At 45.2% G+C, this 20,921-nt stretch overlaps 1 protein-coding gene across 1 annotated transcript in view; it reads left to right on the top strand.

Moving 5' to 3' along the window:
- The window catches only part of PGAP6 (post-GPI attachment to proteins 6), a 500,899-nt gene that overhangs the window by 182,175 nt on the left and 297,803 nt on the right, over nt 1-20,921 (top strand). The window contains exon 3 of the mRNA XM_078662901.1: nt 7,857-8,064. Within this exon, the coding sequence (XP_078519027.1) occupies nt 7,857-8,064 (208 nt within the window). The remainder of the gene's footprint in view (nt 1-7,856; nt 8,065-20,921) is intronic.

Here is a 20,921-nt window from a genome sequence, read left to right as displayed (position 1 = left end):
GTCCATTTAAAGTCTGCCTCATCATGGTTGTGTTCAACAAAGTGCTGAACCATTGGTGCAGACAGCACTTTGTTTTTAATTCTGGACCTGTGTTGGGCTATTCGTTGGTTAACTTTTTGGGTGGTTTTCCCAATGTACAGCTTGGGACAAGGGCACATGACTGCATATATCACGTTAGCTGTTTTGCAGTTTGAGAATCCTTTATGTGTCCATTTCGTTGTTTTGAATTGAAATTCATCACCTTCTATAGTATTTGGACAGGAAACACACGTCCCACATTTATGGTGGCCTATTATGGGCGGTAATTTCCACAGAGCACGTAAGTCCGTTTTGGCCTGGCTGACTCCCAAATCCGCTCTTACAACATGCTGTCCAATGCTTTTATTTTTCTTTAAGGCAAACAATGGCTTCTCCATTGGAACCTCTGAGTTCTGAATTAGGTGCCAGTTCTTTAAGATAATGGACTTCAACTTATTAGTGTATGGCCCAAATGTGGTAACACATACCGGTCTTTCGAGAGGCTTAATGTCTTTGTTGGTTGTCAATAATTCCTCTCGGGGGGTGTGCCATGCTCGTGTGGTTGAGTGTTTCAACAATTTGGGAGGATAACCTCTCTGTTGTAGTTGGTCACTTAGTATTTGGGAATGGGTCAGGAAATCTTCCTTCCTTGAACAATTCCGTCGGATTCTCAACATTTGTCCGTACGGCAAATTGGATTTGAGACTTTTTGGGTGGTAACTTGCATAATGCAAGATTGTGTTCTTATCTGTGTCTTTACGATGTAGGGTAGTTGTCAATTCATTTTCATCGGGAAAAACCACCACGTCCAGGAAAGTAAGTAACGTTCTGCTACATGTCATTGTGAATTTTATATCTGGGTGTCTGGTGTTGAGCCACTGCTGGAATTGGGCCAACATTTCTTCAGACCCTGTCCATTGGCACCAGATATCATCAATGAAACGATACCATTTGGTTATATTTTGTTGAAATGGATTGTTCCGGTAAATGAAGCGCTCCTCATACAGGGCCATGAAGAGCACCGCCATTTCTGGGGCATAAGGACACCCCATGGCGGTGCCCTTCACCTGCACGTAGAACGTGTCCAAGAACCGGAAATAGTTCCTTGTGAGTGCTATTCTCGCCAAGTCAATAATGAAGTCCGTGGGGACTCTGTGTGGTCGGGGTCGTGTATCGAGGTAATATTCTATTGCTTCAAGTCCCTCCTGTTGGGGGATTTGGGTGTATAAAGAGGTGACGTCAAAGGATACCATCAATTCTTGGGTACCGTCAAATGGGGTCCCTTCAACTTTATTGATGAAGTCCCTTGTATCTTTGAGGTATGATTTCACTTCAGGTAAAAAGGGTTTTAGGAAAAAATCCACATACTTAGCTAGTGGTTCTAGTACTGAATCACACCCGGAGACTATAGGCCTTCCGGGTGGTTCAGTCAAGCTCTTATGAATTTTCGGTAGAAAATAAATCACAGGAATACGTGGACTTTTTTTGTCCAAATATTGAAACTCCTTTATTCCAAGTATCCCCTTCTCACGGCCCTCTGTAAGTTTTGTCTGAATCTCAGCTTTTATTTGTGGAGTTGGGTCTTCCTTAACTTCTCGATACCAATCGGTATTCTTGATTTGGCTGTTGGCTTCAGCGATGTATTTGTCTCTGTCCCAGACCACCAGTGCACCCCCTTTGTCAGCAGGTTTTAACACTATGGAGTCATCATTGCGTAAATTATTCAAAGCCATTTCTTGATCTCTACTGATGTTCCTCTTGAGGAACACTTTTTGTTTACTTAATTGTGTGATGGAGCAAAGAACGATCTGTTCAAAGGCTAATATTTCCTTTGGAATGGTGTACGTTGGAGGAACAAACGTAGATTTGTTGGATAGATTGGAGGGTTCAGTGACTCTAGTATCCTCTCTGTTGTGGAAAAATGCCTTTAATCTTAGTTTACGACAGAATTCTAATGCTTCAATTTTTAGATGTGTCAGGTCGGTGTTAGCTGTTGGCACAAATTTAAGTCCTAATTCCAAGACAGATTTTTCGTGTTGGGTCAAATCTTTATTTGATATGTTCACAATGGAGGTCGGATTTATGTTTTGTATTGAGTTCTGCGTGTTCGCATCTCCCATGGTTGGGGCTGCGGTTTGAATCTGACTCTTCCTCTGCCTTCGCCTTTCTCTAAAAAAGGATTTCTTTTAGAAGGTCCCTCCCTGGGGTCTGAGTCGTTGGTTGAATCTGAGGATGAACTCTCTGAAAAAGTTAGAAATCTATTTTTCGACCTCCCTTGGTATTGTGATAACGCTCGTCGGGATTCTGTTTGGGTATAGTAATCCTCCTTGAGGTACGGATACACCGAATCTATTTTGAAAGCCTTAACGTCTTTCTCAAATTTGTTCGACCTGAAATTAATGGTATTATCCCAAAGATAGCATTTACTGCGAGGTTATAATGCACTTAAGAGTATATGGTTTGGCTGCATCACAGAACAACCCCGGATAACAGATTGTGAAGGCTGCAGAGGGGCCCTGCTCATGCATGGGCACCCTCTCACACGAAACCCAGCACCTTGCCTTCAGGATTGATATGGCCTGCCATAGGGGTGATTGATCGGTTTATATGTGTAATGATATAAGGTAGATAAGGTAGATATAGGAAACCTATATCTAAGTAAGGGGTAAATACAGAACCTTACACGGGCTGCTGTAGCAGACCTGTTGTGTCATTTTGAGTGGTCTCTCAGGGGTGGCATAATACATGCAGCCCCTGAAAGGCCTCTGGGGTACCTATGCCCTAGGTATATAGGATACCATATAATAGGGACTTATAAGGGTACCCCAGAATCCAATCTGTGTTGTACCTAAAGTTCATGCAATCATTTTAGAAAGGAAGCAGCTAGGCTGGACCCTGGATAGCAGGGTCCCAGCCAGACTAAAGTCGAAAAACAGTGAAACATCAGCAAAAAGTGGGGGTAACTATAAGAAGCAGATCCTACTCTCCTACAGAGATTCACTAGGGCAGTCAGCCATCTCAGTTTATTTCTCAGCACAACCAGTCTCAGCAGCGCAACTGACTCCCATTGCAAGTAAGATTTCTTTCCTCCTCGTCTCCCCCAGTACTTCTAAAACAACCAATGTCTGCACCAATGTCTGCTCAACTGATCATGTCCTTTCAAAGCAGCTGGAGTTGCTTGTCAGTGGGTAGAGGTCCAACCCCAGCTCTAATTCAACAGGTCTGCAATCAAGCCCTATGTGCACCATCTTTACTGTGGCCCGCCACCTCTCTTCACCAGCAACCTCCGAAGTCCCAACGAGACCCCATGGTACAAGTCAAAAAGACTACAGACTATTTTTTGCTGACCATTTCTTGACAGCAGACTCTTTACACCGTGCCAAGCAAAGACACAATAAAGCTGCAGATGACCCCTCCAGACACCATCCCAAGACCTGCAATGTTCCAAATGTATTATTGTACCTTTGTATTTCACCTGCTTAGCATGCGTGTGTCTGCATCCATCCGCAGCGAGAAATTTGCTTAGTCTGTGAAGCCTATCAACATTTCTACAGGGCTTGCCTAGGGATCTATCCCACCTCACTTACATTGAACGAAACACTAGTATTCCACACGCACTACATAGTGTACTCTTGCACAAAACATGGTACCAACACTTGACTGCCATGGGTGCCTAGACGTTAGCTAGGTCATGCTATGTCTGCTCACTGATACCCCACGCTGTGGTCCCAGACAGACTTTACCTATCACATTAAATACTCCCCGAAAAAGCGAAATATCTCATCAACCTGTATCTATGTAGGATTAGGGCCAAGAAGCAACCCAGTGGAGTAGAACGCCTTAGAGTAGTGGCAAACATCACCTGGTATGAAACCAACCCCACAGCATTACACCTTATCACTTAGCCTACCGACATTCAAACCGAGTTAGACAGGATGCACAGGCAAGGCACCTTAAGGTAGAGCACTGTTTGGCCCCAAGAGTTTCCAGAGATGAGGTTCTTGGCGGTAGCAAGACCAGCGCGCCATTGCACAACTTTGCCCTCTCCCGCCTCTGTCTGTCATCCCAGGATGGCCCTTCATGGGTAAGTATTCTTTAATAAAAAGTAGACCCCCGACATGGAGTTCTAGTGCAGGTCCATTCACCTCTATGATACAAGGGGAAATGAGTCTGGAAGGGAAGGGTTGAATGCCAACATAGGTACCCCATTTTTGTAAAGCTGGGACAATGAGATAGATCGGTACACGTGGCAAGAAGGAAAGGGTCAGTCCCCGAATTGTACAGAAACGTAAAATGTGTTCTTTGTGGTTTAGAGGCAAAAGAACAATCCCACTTGGCACCAGTGACAATTGTGGAGCAATACTGCTCGTATCAGATCTGCAATGGGACATCTTCGTGTTGAAGGATACCTACTAGCAGTGAGGCGAGTTTGCCTACAGCCAACTAATTCCCGGATGGCGGGACCTTCGCATCCTTGTAGCCATACACACCACAAACCTAGTCATCCCTGGAGAACATCTGTCCAAGCTGCTCCATCATCCACTACAGAAGAAAACAATTCTATTGCACCAGGATCAAGAAAACTGCTGATTACTTTGGCTGGACATTCCAGAAGAATTTAGACAGTTTTTTGAAACTCAAGTAAACGCAGGAGGGTCCATACCCTTCTTCACCTTGCAAACAAAAGCGAACACATGCTGGTTACAAATAACCAGGTGAGAAATGCTGAAGATGATCAACAGTACTTCGCTAAGCCTAAACACTATCAAGTAAGAACTAAGAACCATTTGCCTTATGGTGATGCAACATTGATATGTGTTGGATTGGATGATCGCGATGGAGGGTGGTGTGGGCGCCAAGATCAATGCATCCTGCTGTACTTTGATCGCTGGAAACTACATCAACAGGGCACTGCTCTAGTCATCCAAGCACTACAAGATGACATGAAGATGGAGGGAGGTGTCCAGGGGCAGGATTGGTTTTCCGTTTTTTTTTTCCAATGTGTTTTTAAAAAAAAAAATTTCATGGTTCCCCCGATGGGTGACCAGAATGTGCCTGTCACTGCTCCAGACTTTCATGGTTGTACTGGTTTTGTGTGGTTTCCTACAATTGGGGGTTTCCTGCTTTAATAACACATTCCCCAAATTAGTTAGAATGCAAGTAACTAGGGAATTAGTAATAGGCACAACAGATACGCATTGAACCTCAAATAATGTGACTATCATGAAGTACGTGGTAAATGATGTAGTTGAAAATTCAAATGGGGGGAAATGTTAATATTGGAAAATATGATGTTGATGTGGCCCATAATAAATGTACGTATAAAAACAACCTTGCATTTCTGTTGTGGAATTCACCAAATGTGACCTCCCCCTCAACCCTGAGTCAGAAATATGTGGTTAGGCAGGCCCTGTGACCTAGGCCTGAAGCAACTATTTGACAGCTCGATTCGCAGCAACACTACAATGGTCTCCAAAGATTGACCCCAGTAAACCATGTTTTGCCGAAGGGGTGCGCATTCCCAAATCACCATAAAGTTAGATGCTACTATACGTTAGGAACAAACAGCCATTCAGAACACAGCATGCACATTACACTAAGTTATCACACGCTCCTCATGGCGAACATCTGAACACGTACCCAGAGGCTCTGTATTATGTCCACCCAAGATCGAGGCCCAGCAGCGCTTCTTATTACACCCCGATATGTGACCCTTTGACTAGGTCCAAACTTCTGTCACCGAAGGAATTCATAAATCGTTTTATGATGCTTCATATAAAGTATAAATTGACGGCCGAAACCATTGTGCTTTGAGACCGTCTTCAGACCCCGACTGTTGGCCTATCTTCCGACCTCTGCGTTTAATTAAATAACTGGGATGAATGCTGGCTTCCATATATTATCAAATTTTGTGATCCACGCTAATTAAATTATTCATCTGTGCCTCATTTTCCTTTACCATCACATTGAAGAGCACATTGTAGTATATAATTGCAAGGTGTGTGCTGTACAAAAACCTCAGTTGACTATAACTTTGTTCTATCTGTACCAAAATATAGGCCACATCTAGGGTGCACATGACTACTGACTTATATCTTGATTCACTAATGGTATCATGTTAGGGCGGCAGCGGAGGTGCATCCACGGGCAGCTGTAGGTATTCATTAAATATGATGTTGTGTGCTTCTATGCTGATGTCTACGTGTTGGTTTCCAGATAATTATGTTCTCGGTAGTCACTGTGACTTAGGTTCTGCCCCTGACACAGAAGCTGTGTCAGATTTATTTTGTTTAAATGTGTTTATTGGGTTTTAACATTTCACATACAGTTTGGCAAATTTCTGGTATAGAGAATGAGCATGTATGTATTTGTTAACAACTAGGTTTTCAGATTTGCGATAGCTTTTCACACAGTACATGAATGATCAGCATTTGTCGTAATTACATTTTCGTTGCTACATACTTGTTAATTCCATTTGCTTTGTCAGTATGCTTTCAGTAACATGACTGGGTTAGCATTTCCTTGGTTATGGACTTATGTCTGTCCCCACATATGTTTATAGGTACAGTGCAATGCTTCGTGGAGCGGGTGCGTTCCCTTTTGGCTCACACCTGCTTCGGTACTACGGGCTAAGATTGTGAACTGCTAACTTTGGGAGTAAACTGGGGTAGTTATTAGGGGTCGGCGGGAACAGAACCTGTGTCAGATAGGCTTCATTAGTCTGTGGGTCTAATATAAATGCAACTATCTTCCAACTATGTACTCCACCACGGGGCAGCATACAACACAGGCTCAGGTAAGCTGGGATAGACCGCATCTAGGAAAATGTGTGTAGGATTTACATGCTGCAGCCCCCCAGTAGCTCTGCCTGCTTAACTTGTGCACCATCACACACACCCCAGCTCGCTCCTCCCATTCTACGCAGGAACAATCTGCATCGATGGTCTTGTCAACTGCCTCCCAACATCCTCACCCCCTGCAGCAAAGTGGCCCCCATTAGCATACGATACAGGCTCAGGTAAGCTGGGATAGACGGCACCTAGGAAAACATGTGTAAGGATTTACAGGCCGACTACCATTTATACCCAGAAGGTGGTGAGAGCTGCACACCCCCCCCCCCCCCCCCCCCCCCCCCGCCCACACACACATTTTCATCCGGAGATGGCAATTTTAAAGATGTTCCATCCTCCCCTCTCTGGGAGTCACCCCTAGCCCATCAACTGGCACCGCTGGTCCATGTTCTAGGAAAGTGGCAGTACACAGCCCTGGAGTCTCCCCATCCATGCCGCTGAATTCTCCCATGTCTGGGAGCTCCACAGAGATCGTAGCAGCCAGCTGCAGTCTAGTGTCACTATGCAACACTCTTGTGGCACCCCCACAACACCAACCCTTAAAATGCCCTTGTCACGACCACTGGGGATTTCATTAAATGAAGTTGTGTTACCCATAGTTCCTTAAGTAAGCTGAAGGAGCCAATTTGTATTATTCAAAACTATCCTAAACACAACTCTTCATTAAGTTAAAGTCTATTGATGTTCAGAGGATTCACACAGGACTAATGCAAGGACTTTTAGCAGTCCTGGCAAAATAGTATTTTGACGTTGAAGCACACTTCTTGTTCCCCCCCTCAGCTTTGGCAGATTAAAGTCAGACCTGTTGGCTTTGCCAATGCATCTTTCTTTTGTTATGACTCTTAAGCATGTACATGTGTTTTGTGGCGCCATTTGTGATCCTACCTTGTTTAAAAAAGAGAGTTTAAAGTGTGCCTTATTTGTGGGTTTCTGGCGGACTTCTGCTGCTGGATTAGCAAATCAAAATCTTGTCCTTTGGTCTTCCAGGCATTTTCGCTATGGTGCGCCTCCAGTGATAAACCCGATGGGAAGTGAGTTTTCAAAAAACACCACCGTCCGCCCTCCTTACAGCATAACTCTCAATCTCACCAGCAACCTGCACAACAATACCTTTGTGAATGTTACCAACCCAGCACCAGGAGAATGGTTTATTGCTGCTCACTTGCCACAGGCTGATCAGAAAATTGCCATTAAGGTAAGTGGGTTAAGGAGGGCTGGGGCAAATGTCCCTTTCAGCTGTCCTTTCCAGCCACTGTATAGGCATATACTCTGTCATCATCTTTCTGGAGAGCCGCTAATTGACATTCATTTCCTACATCTGTCCCGTCTCTTCTCCTGACCTCCATCCCTGATGCTCTTCACTTGATAGTATTTTGTGGAAGGATTTATAATTTGCTTTTTCCTTTGCACAACGCAACCCAGATGAGCCTCCCTCCCCCCTTCATAAAATAAAAGGCATGACCGTGTGTGAGGAGTATTCCAGGAGTACTGGGCAACCAGAGATTACTGGGCTCAGATTCGGTGAATTGGAGCATTTCACCAGTGGTGTCCTGAGTCCTAACCATTCTATTGAGCCCAACACTGATCACCAAGTACACCCCTTTAGTACTTGACTTGTAGTGTAGCAAAGTTGAATAGTCAAAGGCTTACTCTGGGCGGTAGTGTGGGGTTAAGTATTCAGAACATTCCAGACACCAGCTGACTTGCAATAAAACGCTGTCCCACCAGTACTTTGGTTTTGAAGGACAAAAAAAGTACTTTAATGCTAACACGCACAATGAATGTCACCGTACACAATTTAACAGGTGGCTGATATCTCAGGTCACTAATGAGATCAGTACACACAGTATACTAAGGGACATACTTTGCTGGTAAGGTACATTGTCCCTTGGCCGTGCAAAGGGAAATCTCTGATAATCTTTATCTTCTCTTGAAACTTGAAGTTTTTTGTCAGTCTGACCGTGTCTGGCAGTCATGTTTTTATGTTTTTGTTAGTTCTTCAGCACTTCTTGGCACTAGATTATGGAATGGATATCATGTCCTGGGATATTTCACAACACACCTAGTCACAGAGGTCAATGACCACCTGTCTAGGCTTTCGAAACTTACTTGCAGCATATCTTTGGGGTGCATATTTGTGGTGCAGTAGTGACACTGCTTTGCCTAAGCTCCTCATTGTCTTGCTTCTTCAGAGCAGTGTCTTCTTCATTCAGGGCACCTCCAATGCATATCCTAAGCTGTCAGACCCTTCTCTCCCATGATGGTGGCTGGAGACAGCCTCTCCTAGCAGGGTAGTCGAATCTTTTCCAAGTTACTGGTCTCAAACTTAGCATGGGGAGTTGGTAGTCAGAATCTCAAAGGGATCTTCTTGTTGCTGCTAATGTGGATCCCAGGCTTCTGGTCCGAATATCGTGGCACACTGGCTGAATATTTTGCTCCCAACTTTATAGTCCACTTGCAGACAGATTGTGTGTATTCCAGCTGTTCAGATCAGTTCTGTCACGGATTCTGGCCAGTTCTGCACTATTGCAATTTCCACAAAGGCTGGGTCAGCCATGGTCTCTGTTACAAGTGTGAGATAGGAGGTGGGGTTGGGAAGAGATAAGCTGGGAGTTGTGTCTCAATAGAAACTCAGAATAAGAGAACAAAAGCAAATGAGGCTACCACACTTAACTATTTGTTAACCTAGTGCGAGCTCGTGCCTCCCTTAGAATAATGGGCTTGGTAGCAGCAGGGGAAACTCTGTAGATTCAAAGGGGCCCTTTTACTCTTTCATTAACACTAACATCACTCTTCTGTGTGACCCACTAAAATGCTGTCTGCGGTCTCCTCCTAGCCTACGTCCTAGATACCACCAAAGTGTGCCTCTTACGCAATGGAGCCCATTTGGCCATAGCCGCTGGTAGCATTTGCATCCTACATGTATTCTGTATATGCAAGTATTGCAAACACTCACACAGCACCCATGCCCTACGTGGGTGGGTGAAGGACCCAGGTATAGGGGACTGGCAGGTCTGTAAGAAAAGTAAAAGATAAACCAGTAAGCTGCTCTCCCAAGCAGGCAGCAGAGAAGAAGGCCTACCTTGGAACTATAATCACTTAGCTCCCCCCACTGATAGTCCTTTGCAGCCCAGATGAGATGACAGTCACTTTCTTAACAAGCATTGGCATAGCCAATAGGCCTCGCTTTTGGGACCTTATGTGTTTATTTAGAAGTGTTGGCTATGTTGTAGAGTATTGTGGCTGATATGTTTTATGTAGAAAAGTTGTAATAAAAAGTGTTATATGTGGTACTGAGTGGTATTATGTGTAGTGTATTGATGTTGCATTGAGTATAGTGTAATTATGTGATGTGCAATTATGTGGTACTGAGTGTTATGTGTAGTGTATGTATATTGTATTGAGTGTAGTTTTACATTCGTGGTGTGTTATTATGCAGTGCTGGCACAGCCAATGGGTAGTGCGAGCTGCAGCGGCCTCCTGATGCGGACCCCGGGACCTTCGTTTTCACAAATTAAGCACTGATTACCTCAGTGCAAATTTTCGGCACTCCTTGCACTATATAAACCTTTATAATCCTGCCCTGGCATACCCCTAATGTGCCTATTGACTTTTATGTATCTAAGTTGAGTTCAGTTCATGATCTCACCGAAGACTCTCCTAACAGGGCTGCCAAATCCCAATTGTGGTTTCAACTGGACAGTGTTTATGCTGCAAAAGTACGGGAGAGACCAAATGTTACACTTGAAAGCTAGCCTATACATTTGGGAAAAATCAATGTACGGTAACGAGGAGGGGTCAAAATCATTGACAGTAGGGTCACTGAGTATTCCTAGAGCACAAATGTAGGCGCTTTACCTTGCCCAATAAGCACCCACTGGTCACGCTGAGTGTCCGACTGACGCTTCTTCTTGGATAGCATCCCAATATCCAAGCTCAGCACTTTCTGCTTCGGCGCGCGTACAGAAGCGCAGCCCCAAGCAAGTCGAAGCTTGGAGGCAAATCGTACTAATTACAGCTGCTCCTGGGTTAGGAATTATGTAGCGAAGCCAGAATGGAGCTCCATGCAAAGCGCACATAAAATGTGTTACCTCCCATCTGTGACTTGTGTGGTTATAATACAGCATTGCCGTTGCATTTCAATGACATAAATGAACATACCCAATGTTTCGCTGTCTGGCCGTGTCCCCCACTGTATGCTTGCATTGGTATGGCCCACTAGTCGTACTTGTGGGAAACTAAACCAAAAGTTAAGTTGCATCTGATACCACCGACTAAGCGTGCATCCTGAATAACGGTAGTTGCATCTCCATAGTGTCAGGGCTGTAATTTTGGGCACATAAATAAGCTGTTTGACAGTGTGTGCTTTTGTAAAGGATAATGCATCCCGGTTACTTTTGAGACTATGGGGAGGGACACGGCTGCTAAGGTTTCAGATTCTACGTGTGACATTTTCATGATATCAGTGTTATTATGAGTGACATTTCAACGACTAAGAGTGACGCTTTCTCTCAAGCAAAATCAAACCATGAAAACGAGGGGAAAAAACTCTCTCGGTGTAGCCTGTGGGATAACAAGTGGGAGGGGTGGGGGGAGTGCGGCCGAGAGCGCACACAGTGTTTCCCTTGCGGGAGCGAGCAGGGGCACCATCTGTTTGAAAGTTCATTACAAACAGATGGTTTCAAAGCTTGCTCCCGAAGGAAATCGCCAAACGTGTACGTGCTGCCATTGAAAGCAATGCAAAGCGTGCATGTTTTTGGCAGAAGAAGCGAATCGATTCCTAAAGGTCTCCTCCCAAGCAGCGCATGCGCGCTGCGTAGGCGAGACCTAAAAAGGAAAGTGCACATTGTGTGACTCGCAAACATGTCATATGGGAAAGCATCACTACACACTCTTGATTGTCCTGTGTGCTGGGGAGGAGTCAAAACCACCTATATTTTGCTATGGGTGCCCCAAAGAAGGACTGAATCCTCTCTAGAACTATGCAATATCTCTATCTGAAGACAACGCTTTACTCCTGGTTTCCTTTACCAAACTCTAGTTTTTGTTCTGAAAATGAGTGAAAGACAATCGGATTTTAAAAGTTGAGAAATGTACAAGAAGGTAATGTCAAGAAGGGTTACATGCTTTGGTTGAAGGCGTTCATGAAAGTCGCAATTGCAAATTATGTCAGCATAACCTTGAATGTCTACTGTTTTTCGGAGAAGCAAAAAGTGGGCTGGTCATGTTTACCCTTAAGAGCTGTGGGACCCTTGGGTTGAGAAACAAGAAAATACATTGTTGTTTAAAATACTTTGTGATGCAATTTAGGGTGCAGATTGTGAGAGGGCAAAGTCACTTTTTGTTTGTTGACTCCAGCTCAAGTTTAAGTGTTGTCTGATTTTTATGGCAGATATGATTTTAGAGGGGATACGGATGAAGTTGAAGATGCCCATCTCAACTCCACATGCGTTTGTTTTTTTGCCACATCGTAGATCCATGGCAGGGTGTAGCTAGTGTTGATATTTGCAAGATGAAGGATATGTTCACTCTTGATTGTTTTCTGGATGACTTGGTGGATGTTATGTCATTGGTAAGAGTTATGGTTTCACAAGGTCCATATATTCACCTATTTGTAGATTACACAGCACCTTGGACTATTTCTAGGAAGCTGGCAACATCTGCATCAGCACCCATGGCTTTTAAAACGGGGGCAGAAGGAAGGTCTGTGTCATGTTATTCACTCAAAATGGAAGATTCGTCATGTTTAGATAACTATTTTGGAAATTGCATATTTCTATACTCTTGAACTTGGCACGTTCACCAAGTAACGGAGCCTAAATATGCTTTTAAAGACATTATTCAGTGGATGGTTACACTTCCTACTAGCTTTGTTGACAAGGATATCCAACCTCTGTTTTCAGTTTGAAATCTCCCATGACTAAAAAAAAAAGTGATGAGATTATTCACCTGTGGCTTATTCTTAGGACAAGTTATAAAATTAGGGCAAATGACTAGGTCTTCGAATACGATGGCAACAAAATGCAGTTTGCACGACATAGCTCTATCAGTGTGTCCTTTTCACTACTCAATCCCTCAAAAGGGATGGGTTTCACAAAGTCAGTTTCAGTATAACAAATCATCATGAGGTATGGAACTGGGCAACAGAAGACGTTGCTTCAGGCTGCTGCAACCTCGATCACTCCAACCAGAGGAAAGCCCTTTGTAAATCACCTTTAAACAGAAGATGAGATCAGTGTGGAATTGAAGGGTTAGTTACGTTTTATTTTGTTTTTAGGTCTGCCTGAGACCTTGTATGTGCTGTTGCTTGAGACGATTTGTTGTTTCTTCAAAAATAAACTCCATAAAGGGGTCCTTAGCCCGCCCATTACTTACCGATTATGTTCAGTGTATTTTATTGTGCCGAAAATCCAAGAACAGAAGTGAAAATCCTTTTGTGACATTTGTAATAAACCTTGAAACATTGAGAGAACTTATTTGAACCACTTGTTGTTGAATGGTTGCACATATTGATGCTGTGGTGGATCTGAGTGATGTTGTGGTGGCGACAAGTGATGCTGTGGCGTTCAGTGATGCTGTGGTAGCGCATAGTGATGCTGTGGTGCCCCTGAGTGATGCTGTGGTGATGTGATAGATAAAGTGAGTGCGATAGATAGATAGATAGATAGATAGATAGATAGATAGATAGACAGATAGTGAGGGCGATAGAGAGATAGAGTCAGGGCGCTAGAGAGATAGTCAGGGCGATAGAGAGATAGAGTCAGGGCGATAGATTGTTAGAGTGTGGGCAATAGACAGATAGACAGACAGATAGATAGAGTGCAGGCTATAGAAAGAGTGCGGGCTATAGAAAGAGTGCGGGCTATAGAAAGAGTGCGGGCTATAGAAAGAGTGCGGGCTATAGAAAGAGTGGGGGCTATAGAAAGAGTGGGGGCTATAGAAAGAGTGGGGGCTATAGAAAGAGTGGGGGCGATAGAAAGAGTGCGGGCGATAGAAAGAGTGCGGGCGATAGAAAGAGTGCGGGCGATAGAAAGAGTGCGGGCGATAGAAAGAGTGCGGGCGATAGAAAGAGTGCGGGCGATAGAAAGAGTGCGGGCGATAGAAAGAGTGCGGGCGATAGAAAGAGTGCGGGAGATAGATAGATAGAGTGCGGGCGTGTGTTTATGGTTGTGTGTGGGTTGTGCTTGGGGTTGTGTGTGTGTAGTGTGTGTGTGTGTAGTGTGTGTGTGTAGTGTGTGTAGTGTGTGTGTGTAGTGTGTGTAGTGTGTGTGTTTGTGTGTAGTGTGTGTGTTTGTGTGTGGTTGTGTGTGTGTGTGTTTGTGTGTGTGGTTGTGTGGTTGTGTGTGTGGAGGTTGTGTGTGTGGAGGTTGTGTGTGTGGAGGTTGTGTGTGTGGAGGTTGTGTGTGTGGAGGTTGTGTGTGTGGAGGTTGTATGTGGGGGTTGTGTGGGGGGGGTTGTGTGTGTGGAGGGGTTGTGTGTGTGTGTGGGGGTGGAGGGGTTGTGTGTGTGGTATGTGTGTGTGGGGGGGGTGTGGGGTGTGTCTGTGTGTGGGATTGTCTGTGGGGTTGTGTGTGTGGGGTTGTCTGTGGGGTTGTGTGTGTGTGGGGTTGTCTGTGGGGTTGTGTGTGTGTGGGGTTGTCTGTGGGGTTGTGTGTGTGTGGGGTTGTCTGTGGGGTTGTGTGTGTGCGGGGTTGTCTGTGGGGTTGTGTGTGTGCGGGGTTTTGTGTTTTGAGGTTTGTGTGTTGGGGGTTGTGTGTGTGGAGGGAGTGTCTGTGTGTGGGGGCTGTGTCTGTGTGTGGGGTTGGGTCTGTGTGGGGTTGTGTGTGGATTTGTGTGTGTGTGTGTGGATGTGTGTGTGGGGATGTGTGTGTGGAGATGTGTGTGGGTGGAGATGTGTGTGTGGGGTTGTGTGTTTGGGGGGTTGTGTGTGTGGGGGGTTGTGTGTGTGGGGGGTTGTGTGTGTGTAGTGTGTGTGTTTGTGTGTGTGTATTTGTGTGTGTGTGGAGGTTGTATGTGGGGGTTGTGTGGGGGGTTGTGTGTGTGTGGAGGGGTTGTGTGTGTGGGGGTGTGTGTGTAGGGGTTGTGTGTGTGGGGGGTGTGGGGTGTGTCTGTGTGGGATTGTGTGTGTGGGGTGTGTCTGTGGGGTTGTGTGTGTGTGGGGTTGTGTGTGTGTGGGGTTGTGTGTGTGTGGGGTTGTGTGTTGGGGGTTGTGTGTTGGGGGTTGTGTGTGTTGAGGGTTGTGTGTGTTGGGGGTTGTGTGTGTTGGGGGGAGTGTGTGTGGGGGGGAGTGTGTGTGGGGGGAGTGTCTGTGTGGGTGTGTGTGTGGGGTTGTGTCTGTGTGTGGGGGGTGTCTGTGTGTGGGGTTGTGTCTGTGTGGGGTTGTGTGTGGATTTGTGTGTGTGTGGGGATGTGTGTGTGGGGATGTGTGTGTGGGGTTGTGTGTTTGGGGGGTTGTGTGTTTGGGGGGTTGTGTGTGTTGGGGATTGTGTGTGTGGGGGGTTGTGTGTGTGGGTGGTTGTGTGTGATGTGTGTGTGTGGGGGAGTGTGTTTGGGGGGTTGTGTGTGTGGAGTGAGTGAGCTTGGTTAGCACAGGGTACAAGATGCAAACAGTCGGAACCTGTTCTAACACATTTCCTAGAGCGACAAGACTGGTGACGGGACAGTCGTCGTCACGCACTCGTGTAAAGAAGTAACCCCCATCCTGCCTCTGTGCGAACCAAGTATTTTCATGAAATGACTCCCTCTGAATATGCCAGCAGTTATTCAGTAAGAAACAAATGTTTATATGCATGTGTTTATGATCTTTGCATAGCGCGAACCTCTCCAATAGGCAGCATGACAATTAGCAGAATAGCTTGTGAAACTATTGCGGTATCAGCATAAGACTTTTGAAGGGATTACTAATCGGGAGTGGAAGGGATCCCCGCAGCGGTCTGCTCTGGTGATTGGCTGGACCTTGCCACAGTGCAATCCAACCGGGCGATGACCACCTGCAGAGAGCATTTTTGCGTGAAGCCAACCAGCGAGAAAAAAAAAAAAAGGTCTCCAGTGTTGGCGCTATTGGAGGAGGAATTCTATCAGCATTACCGCGCGAGAGCAGCAAAGGCATCCATCGCACCTGTAAAGATAACTTTTTTGAGAGAAAAATACAAAATAGTATTTTGGATTCCAGATTTATTCACGCTAAACTTGTATGTTGCCATGAGCAGAAATATTTCCTTTTGTGGTTGCGGAAATGTGTTAGTTAGCCACACGAGCAGGAAAGATCCGGAAATGCGCGTAGGCTGACAGAAACAGATACCAGCACGAAGCGATGGGCACGGTGTGCATTATGGACTTACAGGCCAGATGTGGAGGTAAATAGGATGTCCTTCATTATGCCACCTGCAATAACAATATCGCCGGAGCCCTCGTGGGACCAGATCACAGGGCTCAAAGTGATCATTTAAACGGAGCGTTTCCCAAAACCATGGAAAAGATAAACAGTGTGTTCGCTCCATTTTAGAGTAACCTCGAGGTGGCTTTCTCCCCCGTACCCCCCCCCCCGCCTGGTAATGAAGACAGCAACGAATTGCGGTCTGGATTTCGTGCAGTTTGTGAGGTGACTTTGTGGTGTGAGAGGCTATTGTATTAGTGCTCAAACTGTACCTCTGGGTTTTTCAAATACACCAATTTCCTTCCGTCTAAGACTTCAGCAGTGCCCAGACTCCGGAAGTCGAGGAGGCAGATGCCCCACAATGGCCGATCGTGTACCGGCGAGCTTGCAGACTAGAAGCGAGAGAAGCAGCGCATAAGCGCGCACGCTGTAAGGGTGCCCGGGAGTGATGCATATGGCGTGGGAGCTGTAACTGAAAGAAAAACATTGCCTCAGGCGAAATGCAAAAGTAAACAAGCTCTCTGCATTGCTGTGGCGGGGGGGCGGGGAAGCGCATACCTATGTAATCTGATGGGGTGGGAGCCTGTGAAGTGATGCGAGGCACAGACAAATGGTGGAATGTTGGTGTGCGAGCGGCTTCCTTTCAAGTCGGATGGGGGGGGCGGGGGAGCAAATGGCGAGCGCGCGCACGAAGCACATGCACTGTCCATAATCCGCATTCAAAAGCCTTCTTGGTAAGTTTTCCTGGAGCAGCTCTCTATATCTCCCTCATAGCGATTGCTTACGCAATACGCTAGGCGAGACCTAAAAGCTGCTTGGACTATCCGAACACCAGTAACTACTGCCTGATTTCCTGGTTGCCCTAGCCGGCAAAAGTCCTTGAAAAATTCATGAATCGAGAACTGACTACTTTTATCAATACCGACGCATTTTGGATGCTACGTAGTACTCAAAGTCAAAGTCAAACATAACTTTATTTGGTTAAATTAAAACCATCAAAGTGCATGACACAAAGCATAACGTTTCAGAGCACAACGCATAAATACATAGCATAACTCAATCTGATTATGACATTTTTACAACATTTGCCCTAAAACATCATGTATCGTAATAGTCTCCCCACGCAATCCTAAGTAATAAAGGTCCTGGGAATTTAAATAAATATCTAAAATAAAAAGTTAGCCTAATCAAAACTTAACCATTGTCACACAAGGTTAAAATAAAAGAATCACTAAATAACTTTGTTTAAAACGGAGTCCGCACTATGGTTCAATGATAGCCTATTCCTACGCCTGATTGCTCATATTAAGTAACTTGCAACCCCAAAACACACCACTGGTGACGCCAGCATTTGTACGTATGCCAGCGCTGGCCTGACTTGTTCATAGTTATGATCTCTTAGGAGGGGGGATAATAAATTTCCTGCGTAACAAGACATAATAATCACAGCAAAATATCCAATGGGGAGTGTTCTGTTCAGAGAAGTTGTCACAAGGACAGGGACTTAACGATCCTTCTTTAAAAAAACCCTTTCGGAAATGCTAGCAGCCAGGGAACCATATTATGCTTAAAACGAATTAAAACAAATAGATGGTAAGGTTTGTTTATATAAGATAAATACCGTTGCAACTGTCTGCCTAGACTCCGCGTGACAAAACTTCTCACAGTAGGCTTTGCCAGTTCCCGATTCTCACTTAATGACATAGATCCATCCAAAAACTGCTGCTTCAAATCCCTAATGGCTGACTTACCGAGAGCTCTAGGGCTCAGAAATAAGTCAGGACAACCAAGAATTTCCATCTGTGTCTTGATCTAACGGACCCATGGTATATCTAACCCCTTGTCTAGGGAAATGCAGTCTTGGATGATCAACTGATTACGGTTAGGGGTCGCTTGTGCCCAAATTCTCAGCCAGCACAATAAAGGGGAAACCGCAATCTGGTCAGAGATAAAACAAGCTTCTAGGTCCTCATGGATATTAAAAACTGAAATAGAGGCCGGGACCGACAACTGTCTGCGGAAAAAGGTGTTTTCGACCGCCTGGATTTCTCCAGTCTCTGTGTATCCCCAGATATCGCTCCCCTAGGTCGCCATTGGGAGGCACTTGGCGTTATAAATCTTCATGAGTGCCGGGAGTGGTTGGGAACCAATTCTTTTTGCAAAGTCTAAAATAGCCCCCGAAGCTCTAGCTAGTGTGTTCTTTTTGTGTGTGCGCTGCGTGAGCCACGAACGCCTATCATCAAAAAGAACCCCCAAATACGGGAAAGCAGGGACTTTTATTAATTCCATATCCTTGCAATAGAATTTGGCCTTCCTTGCTTTTCCTGAGCCAATAGACATAGAATGTGTCTTTTTAAAGTTCGTAATCCGAGCCAAGGACTCCATAAAATCAATAAAACAATCTAAAAGTTTGCAGCCCCCTCGAAGTCCTTGCCACCAAAACCGCATTATCAGTGTATAGCAATGGGAGTGTGAACAGAACAGCAAGGGGGCTAAAATGCACCCCCAGTCGGACCCCTCTTTTAAGAGCCCAGGAATTAGTTAGGCTACCAGCTTCATTATAACGCACTGCTGCTGTGGTGTTTTCATGGATTGCCGCCAAAAAGGAGATCAGGTCCACATCTAAACCTATATTTTGGAGGGTCGCCCAGAGCTTTGATCTATTAACAAAGTCGAAAGCCGAGGTTAGATCCATAAAGGCCAAGTGGAAATCCCCATGCTTTACGACCGTGTACTTTCCTATCACCAAGTGAAGATTAAGACCTTGACCAAATGTACCTTTTCCTTGCCTAAAGCCATATTGGAGATCAGAAATGATGCTGTTTTGGTCAAGCCACTCTGTTAGGTGAGCAAGGACAACTTTCCCCATAATTTTAGCCGCAGAATCCAAGAGCAAGATTGGCCTGTAACAAGCCGGATCATCTCTAGCTCCCTTCTTAAAAATCGGTATAATAACCGCTTTGGCCCAAGACAGGGGAAAGCTGAACTGGCTGGCTGCATTAAAAACATGAGTTAAAAATTTTGCCCATAACTTAGGATCTGCTCTATAAAGGTCGGCTGGTACTCCATCAGGGCCCGGGGCTTTCCCCCTTGATGATGACTTAATCGCCTCGGTCACTTTATCCAAAGTGAATAACAAGGGGTGCGAAACACAGCCGCTGCCAGCTGGCCAGACAGGGGATTTGTCATTCACGTCACTGTAGACGCCCCCAAAATGTTGGACCCACCTCTCAAGCGGAATGTGACAGTCTTTAACGGCGTTAGATGATTCATCAAATATAGGGCTGTTCACCACGCTCCAAAACCTAGTGCTGTTTGACAGGACACTGGCTTGGCTAAGCTCGTCCCATGCCATCTCTCTTAGCTGCTTTTTCCTCTTTTCCACTGAAGATTTATATAACCTCCTAGTATTCTTGACCCTTTCGGCTACCCTAGGTTTCCCATTAAGCTCCTGCATGAGTGCTTTATGAGCACTCATACAAGTTTCGTCAAACCACTTTTTATATCTTAGGGGCCTTGGTCTACAAGATACCGTCAAGTTAGCAGCTACTTGCCTTGTGATTCGGTCGAACGCACCTAGGACTAGTAATGGGTTGGAGTCCTGGTCCGAACAGATGCCAAACTCCTCTGCACAATCACCAAGTAACTTATCAGTAAAACTGTCAGGAGAAATCACCTCCCACCTTATCCTAGGTTAATAACCAATGTCAGTGGGTTATGGTCACTAAGGCAGTTGTTTGTTAAACTTAATGCGCCTAATAAAGCCAACAAAGAGCCCGAAACTAAGATATAGTCAATAATGCTTTGGTGATCTTGGCCAATATATGTGGGTACGGGAGATAACACATCCGACTGCGTTGGGCAGATCAAATTATGGGTCGATAAAAAACTCTCTGGGAAGGTCCCAGAAGCAGTATGTTCGAAATGCGTTAACCCCTGCGAACCACAATCCTGGTCTAGTTTTGTTAGAAAATTAATAGGACAAACATGAATATTAAAATCACCCAGGACTAATACATTATGGTACGTGCCTGCCTTGGCCTCATAATTAGTCAAAAATGCATTGAGGGATCTTAAATGCTCTAGGTCATCACCTCTCGTAAAAGAATTATAAAAATTGACCACTAAAGAATTTGGTAAATTCTTCCCTATTAATTCAACTCCCAAAATATTGGGTGAGCACGAGTCTATTGGCTTTGCTTTGTATGATAATTTAAGATTAATTAGCAGCAAGAGTCCGCCCCTAGCTCTCCCCATGCAAGATGGTATGGCATATTTGCAGAACGATAAAAACCCATCCAAGAAATAGGATTCTTTCGCCTCCCAGGTTTCCTGGAGGGTTATAATATGATAACTAGCGAGAAAGAGTTCCCAGTTAGAGTCCCCCCCCTTTTGGCCCTTAAACCAGCTATGTTCCCTGATAATAGTTTTATGGAAGCTCCCTCGGTTGGCCGCATGGTTAAGTTAGAATTGACAGTATCAAGTGGAGTAGGCCGGGGGTCTGCAGTAGGAGGGATTATTAGAGTCAGGGGACTAGTCAAAGGGGTAGATGATACTTCCACCACAGTTTCCTTTACATTCAATGTATCCCTTGAGGCAGTGTTAGTAACAGATAGTCAGTCTTGAGCATCTAAGCCAGACAAAGCCTCAAACCTGTTTGAGACCGGGATATAGGG

Source organism: Lissotriton helveticus, chromosome 10, assembly GCF_964261635.1.
Source record: "Lissotriton helveticus chromosome 10, aLisHel1.1, whole genome shotgun sequence".
NCBI classification, from domain to species: domain Eukaryota; kingdom Metazoa; phylum Chordata; class Amphibia; order Caudata; family Salamandridae; genus Lissotriton; species Lissotriton helveticus.
The sequence above is the reverse complement of the archived record's forward strand: the minus strand, read 5'-3'. Positions and strand labels throughout refer to the sequence as shown.